The sequence below is a fragment of the Macaca mulatta genome, chromosome 5 (assembly GCF_049350105.2).
Source record: "Macaca mulatta isolate MMU2019108-1 chromosome 5, T2T-MMU8v2.0, whole genome shotgun sequence".
Classification (NCBI taxonomy): domain Eukaryota; kingdom Metazoa; phylum Chordata; class Mammalia; order Primates; family Cercopithecidae; genus Macaca; species Macaca mulatta.
In genome coordinates, this window is record NC_133410.1 from 117,026,880 (window position 1) to 117,038,323 (window position 11,444).

The 11,444-nt window shown below is 43.0% G+C and overlaps 1 protein-coding gene across 6 annotated transcripts in view; it reads right to left on the reverse strand.

Annotated features, from left to right (window-relative positions):
• PAPSS1 (3'-phosphoadenosine 5'-phosphosulfate synthase 1) overlaps positions 1 to 10,230 on the reverse strand; it is a 103,598-nt gene extending 93,368 nt beyond the window's left edge. For 2 of the 6 annotated variants that reach the window (XM_001085840.5, XM_078002073.1), the window contains exon 1: positions 10,113 to 10,230. In XM_001085840.5, the coding sequence (XP_001085840.5) occupies positions 10,113 to 10,172 (60 nt within the window). In that variant the 5' untranslated portion in view covers positions 10,173 to 10,230. Of the gene's footprint in view, positions 1 to 2,180; positions 2,306 to 8,347; positions 8,403 to 9,839 lie in introns of those variants that run through there. The other 4 variants (XM_015138979.3, XM_078002075.1, XM_078002074.1 and 1 more) reach the window with 3 other exon arrangements.
• Positions 10,231 to 11,444: the final 1,214 nt, after the last annotated feature.

Here is an 11,444-nt window from a genome sequence, read left to right on the forward strand (position 1 = left end):
TCTGCATGGCACTTCTACTTCCCCTTTCCTTCCTTCTGCATCCACTTCAGCCAAATCCTTTCTATAATTCTGCTGAGGAAACATGACATTAATGACTCATTAAGGGTTGAGAGTGACTGAGTTCCCTTCACCTCTAAATTTCTATTCTTGGCTCTCTGGGTTGGAATTTTTTTTAAAAAGTATATTTCTATACTGAGTCTTCTGTGCCCTAGTTTCCACACACAGGAGAAACCAAGCTTACTGCTTAATAGTCTGGGTGCTTTGTAGAAATATATATACACACACACGTATATATACACACATATATACATATACATATACACACATAAATGTGTGTGTGTGTGTGTGTGTATATATATATATATATAAAATCTGGCTCGGTGTAAGTATGTGTACCTAGGAAGTCCCTGTAACATTTACTGCCCATATCATTCTTTTGTTATTTATGTACCATTAATACATTCAGGTATCTTCTTGTGCCTATATATTTTTACTTCCTCAGGAAAGTAGGTCAAGGACTATGAGTGTCCTGCTTGGGGTCAGGTTCCAGTTCATGCTGAGGTCCAAAGGGAGTAAGTGGATGAGCAGATAGCTGACAGAACACTCAGGGGCATAGGGAGGTGGAAGGTAGTTTTATTCAGCAGCTCTCTCATCAGCAGCCCACTCACATTAGCTCTCTCACACTGTTTGCCTTGTCTCGACTGCTTAGTCCAGCAGCTCCCACACACAGCTACGCGGCCAGCTCTCCCTTCAGGGTCAGCATCTTAAATCTCTCTCTCTCTCTGGGTGTGAGCGAGCCGAGCTGTGTCCTGGCTCACTCCTATCCATCTGCAAAGATGGACAGCTCCAGCTCTCTCCTTCTCTGGGGGCAAGTGCACCCATACAATGTCAGTAGGGCACTTATACCTTTTACAGACAATAGTGGCTTAGAGCCAAATGATGAGTCTTATTATGGCACGGCTACATGACTGTGATAACAAGTGGAGTTAAACACCTGCGCTGTAGACTCGCTGAGTCATTCTGGATGTTTACCTCGGCCTATCCTTGACCAAAGCACAGCCATGTTCTTTACATTGAGTTACAATTATCCATATTTTCCACAATGCCCAACCTCCTTTGTTTCTAGTTAGTACTCATAAATGTTAGATACAAGACATTTAAAGTATGGTTTGTTTTCTCTGTGTATCTTGCAAATGAAATGATGACTGATACTTGGAAACCTTAAATCTAGCAGAAATGGAACAATTCTTTCCAAGACCATTTAATACTTTCTACATTTAGAACTAAATGACTAACAGTCCTGTCACTAGGCTAACATTGCATGGCCTCTGATATTTGTAGTATGCATTTTCTGTACATACTACAAACTTCTGTCCTCGTCAACCACACAAGTGGCCCTTTTTGACACATCCTAATTTCCACATGGCCATTTTGTTATTTTATCCACTTGCCTATAAGGAAAATCAACTTCTCTGTGATGCTATTTAGAGAATTTCAGATTTTGTGAATTTTTCATGATTTTATAAAGAATTGTGCATTTTAAGTGAAATTTATAAAGACACAAATCATATACCAAATACTAAGCATAACTCTGGACTTCAACATCTTTCATCCATCCTACCACCCACCCTAAACTAACTGTTAAACAGTGTACTACTCCAATGAGAAATCCCTGAAATGGCAACAGGTACCTTTCTTTTATGTCCCAAGACACAATATGGATAAAACTGAAGAGATAGTAACAATATGGATAAGAGACTGTAGAATACAATGAAAAGAAATCTTTAGTTCACAGAGTTCTTGATAATTAAAACCTTTAGTTCACAGAATTAACTGATAACTGAAATTAATCTTGTAAATATTAATAAGTCAATGATAAAAAGCAAGTGAAGATCCTACAACCCTGGAGGATGTTGAGAAAACAACTTGAAAAGGCTACTCTTAAAACTTTGCTACTACAAAATATGTTGTGTGGCAACACTGGCATGGCCTGGCTGCTTGTTAGGAAGCAAATCTCAGGCCCTACTACAGACCTCCTGAATCAGGACTGAGTTACTAGCATGTTTATCTCATCACTACCATCTGTCATGCATACACTCTGCATACACATTACGGCTCTCCAACTATTCTGTTGAAGATTAAAGAACTTTTAAATATGTAATAGGTTTTTATATCCGTACCTTTAATGGAAAGGCCTTCCATTCCATTACCTTCAGCTGGGAATTTTGGCCTTAAGACACTCCTAGAAGTCAGAATGGGCCTGGGACTATCTGTTCATTCATTATTTGTTTTTTGATCCTTTCTAGACACTCAGGACACAACAAAAACAAAAACAAAAACATTTCGTAAAAGGAACTAGATACACATAGGTAAATAAAGAAATCACTAATCTGTAACAGACCGTGTCTCCTACCACAAACACAGTGAGGCATTCACCACACATACAAGGGAGGTTCAGAGACTGGGGAACCAAAATACACTAATGTCCACCTCAAAGGTTGAAATTAACTATTAAAACCACATAAAAGTATCCACAAAAACTTATACACAAATGTTCATAGCATTTATTCATGAAAGCCAAAAAGTAGGAACAACCTAAATGTCCACCAACTGATGAATAAAGAAGATGTGGCCGGGCATGGTGGCTCACGCCTGTAATCCCAGCACTTTGGGAGGTGGAAGCAGGTGGATCATGAGGTCAGGAGATGGAGACCATCCTGGCCAACATTGTGAAACCCTGTCTCTACTCAAAATGTAAAAATTAGCCGGGCATGATGGCACGTGCCTTTAATCCCAGCTACCCGGAAGGCTGAGGCAGGAGAAGAGCTTGAACCAGGGATGCGAAGGCTGCAGTGAGCCGAGATTGTGCCACTGCACTCCAGCCAGGCGACAGAGCGAGACTCCATCTCGGGACGGGGAAAAAAAAAAGATGTATTATTATCCATACAACGGGATTTTCTTCAACCATATATTGAATGAACTATTTAATAAAAAAAAATAGGAGTCTTGCTCTGTTGCCCAGGATGGAGTGCAGTGGCGTGATCTTAGCTCAGTCCAACCTTCGCCTCCTAGTTCAAGTGATTCTCCTGCCTCAGCCTCCCGAGTAGCTGGGATTACAGGTGCATGCTACCATGCATGGCTAATTTTTTTTGTATTTTTGGTAGAGACGAGGTTTCACCATCTTGGTAAGGCTAGTTGATACATGTTGTAACACGGATGAAGCTTGAAAACATTATCTGAGGTGACAAAAGCCAGATACAAAAGGCCATAGATTATATAATTTCATTTCTAGGAAAGCCCACAACAGTATAATCCATAGAGACAGAAAGTACATTATTGGTTGTCAGGGGCTAGGAGAAAATGTAGAGCCTGGGGAACGACTACTAATGGGTATAAGGTTTCTTTTTGGGGATATGTAAATATTCTAAAATTAGATTCTGGTGACGGCTGTACAACTCTGGCTATACTAAAAACCACTGAATTGTACACTTAAAAATATGAAAGACAGGTCGGGCACAGTGATAATCCCAGCACTTTCAGAGGCTGAGGCGGGCAGATCACGAGGTCAAGAGATCAAGACCATCCTGACCAACATGGTAAAATCTCGTCTCTACTAAAAATACAAAAACTAGTCTGGCATGGTGGTACACACCTGTAGTCCCAGCTACTCGGGAGGCTGAGGCAGGAGAATCACTTGAACCAGTGAGGTGGAGGTTACAGTGAGCCAAGGTCGCACCACCACACTCTAGTCTGGCAACAGAGCGAGACTGTCTCAAACAAAAAGAAAAAAAGAAAAAAAAATATGAAAGACAAAAGCAGAGGGAAGGTCTGCAAGCATCAACGTAACTAGAGAGAACAATAAGAGAAAACAGCCTGCGCAATGGCTGCATTCATCCAAAGACAGACACTGAATTTCTCTACACAATGTCTGGTATTTCTACCATCATTATTCAGTTAAAATTTAACTGTGTCTTTAGGAAAAGATATGTCACAGAAACGATTATCACTGGCAAGATTTCTCTCCTTGACCAAACTAGGCAGGCTCCTTCTGAACCCTTTTTCAACTGGGCCCCTATCCTTGGGCATGTCTTCAAGAGTCGAATTTTAGCAGAAATCCCCCATCCTTGATAGCTGACCGAACTCAAGCCGCACCATCCCCCAGATGATGCCTGATCACCTTGGCCTGCCTGCCTTCAGCAAGAACCCTGTTAAATCGTTTTACTCAGAATACTCCCTAATTCTTAATGTTTCCTCTCTTAGTAATTTTCCATCCACTGATCCCCATACCACTCCCTCACCATAAATTCCCACTTTTCCTCATTGTGTTTGGAACTGAGCCCAATCTTTCTCCCCTACAGCAAAACTCCATTGCAGATGTCTCTATAGCCACTGCAACAGTCTCCCTGAGAACATTCTGTTTACTATCACTTAAATGAATACCAAAAAGAAAAGTCATTCCCTTTATTTGAACTAATTACTTAATCTGATTTCAAAACAATTCATAAGAATTGGGGTTTTCCTGTCTTGTTATTGGTATGCTATGAGTAACCGATCCACCTCAGAGTAAGAAATGGCAACTTCCAGGCTGATGGGGGGAAAAAAGGCCACATCAATTGGATTTTTTAATTGGATTTTACATTTGCATTTCAGATTTAAGAATTTAGACATTTAGGTTTTTTAAGAAATCTTTTCCAATAGATGTTAGAAGAATTATCCCCCTCCATACACAAGTAGAATAACCAAAAATGTCTCCAGAACTGCCAAATGCCCCCTAGGGCTGGTAAAATCTCACATGATTGAGAACCACTAAAGTTCAATGTAACACACCCAGGCTGGGAAGTATATTGACATTTCAAATCTGAAGAAGCAACTACACTAAGGGGAGGCTAATACTGCTGGACACGTTACCAGAAGCCAAGGTGCAAAACCGCCCAAAACTAAAATTTCAAAGTAGCCACTGACTCTAGAAATTACCCGTTCTTGGGAACAGAGTAAAAATACCCTAATACATAAACACACAGATAAGTAGGAAAAAAAAAAACTGGCAGCCATCACAAAGCTTCATCTAGATCTGTACTGTCCAACAGAGCTTCCTGAGATGATGAAAATGTTCTATACTGCGCTGTCCAATTCCTGTGGCCACTAACCACATATGCAGCTCTTGAAATGTGGTTATTGCAACTAACAAACGGAATTTTTTACTTAATGTTCATTAAATTTCAATTGCCACAAGTGGATCATGAACTGGACAACACAGATCTAGACCTTACTATCATTTGTCTTGTTGCTGTTGTTGGTAGAAGTTTAAGTTTCCCTTTTCATCAGGCAATTTTTTAGTATCATCTTGCCAGGGTAGAGAGATAATTCTCTGTTAAACCTGGGGGTGGGGGAAATAAAAGACCAATGCCTGCCCCTGACCACACCCAGGCAAATCCTCTGAAGGACAAGTATATTGGCCTCTTGTTTGGCTGTGTGTTCCACTTCTGTGTCCTTATTTCATTTTTGTATCACCTGAGTGTTCAGCTAAATCCACAAGGGGCTGCTGGCCTTCTATGAAAAAGATCCACATATAAGGAGACAAGCAGTTTGGGAAAGATAGAATTGGTAAAAGGGGGAATTACTTCATTCACTTATTTGGTTTAATTAACTCTCTCTCAGGTAGAACGTAATATCCATAAAACAGGACCCTTCTCTGTCTTTTTACCACTGCATCCTCAGGACCTGGAACAAAGGCACAAAGTAAATGTTAAATATTTGATGAACTAATAAATAATAAGAACAAGAATAGTACTCATGTGCCAGGAACCATAGTTTTATAAATATATTAACTTCTTTAAACCTCACTATAATCCCATATGGTATGCACCATTAGCCTCACTGTGAGGTATGTTTTATTATCTCATTACAGACGAGGATATTGAGAGATGGAGGGGTTAAATAATGTTCCCAAGATCACCCAGATGGTAAGTGACAAAACTGTAATCTGAATCCTCCCACATACGGAGCTTATTCTCTTACTTAAGCTTTTTTAAGATACTAATGAATTATCTAAGGATTTCAATATCAGAGCTACCGAGCTACTTTGCATCCTGCCCTTATCCCCAATTCTGTTATATCAGGAAAAGTTTGGTATAGATACAAAACATCTATAATGAAATATGATTACAAGATACATATTAGCAGAGAGAACGCAACATAATGCAGAAGAGCACAAACAATTCAGCCCATGAGCAAGTGAATATATGTATCTATGAGGGCCACACATTTCACACAGTTAAGGTAAAATGGTCCAAGGCTCTGAACATTTCAGCCCCTGATAAAGGGTAACAGGCATCCCAGGGAGAAGGAAAGGCTTGTGTAAAACCATGAGGATGTATGATATGGATGGAAAGTTGGGCTGGAGCTATGGAAATTCAGGGAGTTGTAAGAGGGGAATGGAAAAGCAAACCAGAGACAGACTGTATATGCTTCTTAATGTCGTGCCCGGTTTCAAAAACCTCTCTTAGCACCCTACTCCACTGTAAGGCAGATCCAACAAGGGACTCAGCCCAATATGATTCTACAAAATGGGTAAATGACATCTGGGCCTGAACTGAGTGTCCCAAACTTCCCTCAGTCCAACTAACACATCCCCAAGGGCAGATGAAAACTGGTCCCACTGGAGAAAGATTCAATTGGATAGAAAATGATATTCATTATGTCTGATGCTTTATCAGACTGAAGTAAGAGGCAGCTCCAAGAGTAAGTCAATTTCTTAGTTTTTCTTCACTATTCCCACAGGTATATGGACAACTTTAACTTTCTATAATTCTAACCGTTTCCCAGAGCTGAAAGACTACATTTTCCCATCTCTTTGCCTATTGTCTCCCATGAGTACATTTCCTTTACCTAATCCTTAACAGGAGCTATTACTCAAAGCTTAATATTTGGTCTCACATTTATTTTCCTAATACTCTTTAACTCAAATTTAACCATGAAACGTTTACTTCCAACCTCAGCACAACTCAATTTCTGTAACTATGTTATCCACATGTCCCTACTATTTGAAATGTGGATAGTATGAAGTGAAATGTGTACTAACTGTAAAAAAAAAAGAAACTCCATACTTTTATAACTTTTTATTAATTATGATAGTGTTGAACTTACACTAACATTGAAAAGCATACTGAAATGATAGTATTTGGGATACAGTAGATTAAACATATTACTGAAATTTATTTCACCTGTTACTTTACACTTTTTAATGTGGTATCTAGTAAATGCTGAATTATACACATGGCTCATATTTCCTCTAAAACTATCTCTACTAAGGCTGTCCCTAAAATGCAACAGGTTTAAAATGGGTCCACCACTAACAAGCTCCATGACATCTCTGTGCCTCAGTTTTGTCATCTATAAAATGGAAATACTAATTGTAATAGAGGATGATAATAGTAAGAGCTAAGTCTAATTGTCACAGTATCTCTGTGAGGCTATCATTTTCATTTTATAGTTGAGCACACAGAGGCACAGAGAAATTAAGTGACCAGCCAAAAGTTACATAGTTAATAAATAGTGGAGTCCAGATGTCAGCCCAGGCAGTCAGCTCCACGGTCCAGCTTTTAATCACTGTCTCTCATGATATTCACCCTCAGAAATGTAACAAAAACTCAATGGGTTAATATAGGTAAAACATTTCAAACCGTTCCTGGCACACACTAAACTGTCCTTTGTGTTTAACTAGTATCACCCTTACCCCCATGCCCAACCTACTTCCCCATTTCCACACAGGTAACAACCTTTCTCCCCACTTCCCAGACCAAAACTTCAGGTTCATCTTTTAACATTTCTCCCTTTTTCATCTCCTATATCTAGTCGGTCCTCTCTACTCTTCCTTAAATGTTTTTAATGCAGCTACTCCTCTAGTTCCACTGCCACCTTACCCCAGCCCTTCAGCCCCTCACACTGGATGAATTAACAAGAACATAAATAGTGCTCATGTGCCAGGCAGGCTTCAAATCTATTAATTCATTTAAACCTTACTATAACCTTGTCTGGTCTCCAGGGCTTCCCCATCTGGGTCCTACCGGGTCTAGATTTCTTCAGCAGAACATTCTTCCTGGATTACCAATTTTATCCTGTGATAGGAATTTTAAAGGTGTATGGGTTCTTCACACTTGTGCCTATTAAGCTGATTTAAGTATGAGAGAGGGAGAGACGACGGGTGTTTCACGAGGGTGAGAAAAAATTTACAAGGATCAGAAAATTTAAAATTCTAGCCCCATCAAAAATCTCCCATGGAATTAAGTCTTCTCTGCAGCCAAACATAAGAGCATCACGTAGCCCCAGCCTCCCTATTCAACCTTACCTCTACTTCCCAACAAAAACTCTCCAGAGCAGTCAAACAAGTTTCGTCAATGTTCCTGGAGTAAAAAAATAGTAATTTTTATTCCCAACACTTCTCCACGAAGTTCCCCTCTGACTCAGAAATCTGAGCTCCTCCATAAACCCTCCCAAAACGCCCAGGCGAAACTAATCTCTCCTCTAAATTGCAATAAAACTTCTGTCTTACGCCACTCACTGTGGACCACAAAGACATATTCACCAGTTGGCAAATGTCACAACCCCAACACAGACCATGAACTACCAGAAGGCAAGCAGTTTAAGTCCCACATTTTTCACCACATGTCTAGCACAAGTCTCTACATAGAATACGCACCATGTGGCAAATGTTAATAAATAAATGAGTAAATAAATGGACAATGTAACAGAAATTATCTGTAAATACCCCAAGTTAGTCAACCTTATTTCCCTAACCATGAAATACCTTAAGGTAACAGAAGCGAAACTGAGTCTCAGTTTCAAGGCAGTGGTTTCACTGCACTTTCAAATTCATGATCTGTCTTCTTTGTTCATCAGAACAATCCCGTGAAGTACATACTATTATACCCTTAAGTCAACTGAGGTTCGAATAAGTAGTGACTTTCTTCAAGATCACACAGTCAGTAAATGGCAAAGCTGGGAAGAGAGACCAGGCCAGGAGTCCAGTGCTCTTTCCACGGTTCTAATTCATCTTTTAAATCTCCTTCCCCTCCTTACCATCTATAGAGTTAAATAAAAGGAGAGAGGAACCAGCAGACAATTCTTGATAACAATAACAACAGATGTGGTAAATTAATGTTCCAAAGAACATTTGCCTGAAATTGCTTTTTTTTTTTTTCTTTGATTCATCAAGGGCAAGTAACGTTTTGGGAGACATTGCATTTAAACCTCATTATTTCATTGGACTGTGAAATTACATTTCCATCTAAACCTAAAACCTTTCCAGACTCCAAAGATGGGTCCTCCCCTGCTCCACACTTACAAAGAAAGATAAGGCTGTTTCTCATCACAGAGAAATTAAGGAAGTAAGCAACGTTATGAGGACACAGCACTTTACAAAGTCACCTGGCAGTCGTTACTAAACGTTATAAAGGACTGGTCCCACACCTGACTGTCACCAGGAATGGAGTCTTTAAAACTCCTACTTGTTAAACATTCCGATTTAACACAGAGACACAAAGAACCTCAGTTCAGGGCAGTCTCAACCCATGAATGACCACATTGTTGGGTACTCTCCCTTCACACTGAAACTCAGAAATGGAAAGACATGGAGATGGACCCAAACCTGGGCCAACCGCACTGGCAAAGCCAAGAAAAACCAAGAACGCGTCGAAGGCGCCCGCCTCCGCCTCCTCTGCAGATCTTCAGGCCACTCCAAGGGATGCAGGAAGCTCCACTTTCTGCAGCCGCAGGTTCCAGCGCCCGGAGATTTCAGCAGCCGCCAGCTCACGTGTGAAGGATTTTCCTGGGGGTCTTACCTGAGTGCAGGCGCTGGGGAGGGGAGGCGTTCTTCCCAAGAACGGTGGCCCGAACAGCACGCTGCGCCAAGCCAGGGCGAGACCCCCACCCTGCGCCGGGCCCCTCTGCCTCACAACCACTCATGGGCCCAGTCCGGAGGCGCCGCGGTCCCGGCACCCACCTCCGCGCTCCTGGAAGGATGCGGAGGAGGCGAGAGAGAGGCGGCGGCTCCATAATGAGCTGCTCCCACAGCCTCTCCGCTCCTCGCCGTCTCGCCCTCCTCCCCCACTTACCCAGTTCTGCGCGTTATTGCTCAGCTTGACTTTCTTGCACAGGCTCCCAGGGATCTCCATGACCGCGGAGCGCGCTGGGCAGCCGGGTTTCTCTGTGCCGGGAGGGTAGCAGAAGGAGGCAGGCCAGCGAGTGGGGCGGGGCTGGAGGGCGGGGCCTCCTCGCGTCGGGGCGGGCGCGCGCTGACGTGCGCACGCGCCCGTGCTCGTGGCCTGGGTTGCGCGGCGCATGCGGCGCGCCTCGGAAATGGGTCCGGGGCAGAGGTCTGCGGGGAAGGGCGAAGCGCCGGGATAGAACCGGAGGTAGAAGCTGGGGGACGGAGCTTCAGCGCTCGCGCCCGCGCGAGCGCGCACGGCGCTCCTCCTTCCAGATCGCGATGAAAGGGCGGGGCCTGGGATGCAGTAGTGAAACTGCACGCACCTCTGCGGCTCCCAACCTATCTCTGAGCTATCGCAGATCTCTAAGAGCGAGTACCAGCAGCCAGGAGAGCGGCATGGGGAGTGCGCGGCTGGCCACGCGTGGCACTCACTCAGCAGAGGCTGGTTGGGAGGATGCTGACGCGGGCTCTTGCCCCTTTGGCTACCCCTCCACAGGCTGGCTGACGGCCTCCTGTCCGCCCGTTCTGTGCCCCTGTCACCCTGGCCAGATGTTTTAAATGTTTTACAGCTTTGCAAAGGGAAGAATTGATTTACTGAACAGCTCATTCTCCACATTTTAACGCTTCACTTTAAAATTATACTCAAGACACGTTTTTTGTTTGTTTGTTTGTTTGTTTGTTTGTTTGAAACGGAGTCTTGCACTGTCGCCCAGGCTGGAGGGCAGTGGTAGGATCTCGGCTCACTGCAACCTCTGCCTCCCAGATTCAAGCGATTCTCCTGCCTCAGCCTCCCGAGTGGCTGGGACTACAGGCGTGCGCCACCACGCCCGGCTAGTTTTTGTATTTTTAGTAGAGACGATGTTTCACCATGTTGGCCAGGCTGGTCTCGAATTCCTGACCTCGTGATCCGCCCGCCTCAGCTTCCCAAAGTGCTGGGATTACAGGCGTGAGTCACCGCGCCTGGCCTCAAGATACAGTTTTTAAAAAGATGTAAAAGCCCGATTTCTTGACATCAATAACTAATATCTCAACGGGATTAGTGATTATTTATAAGGTACCTCCCTCTCCACTTGGAGACCTCCCTTCGCATCAGATTTCTGTGCAGTGCTTCTTACCGACCTACGCCGGAAAGGGGATTCTGTATTATTAATAGCTACTCAGGAAATCCCTAGAGGGCTGAAATCCAGGACCGGGGAGGCCGCAGGTAACCCCGAATAGAACGCCCGCCTACGGAGGG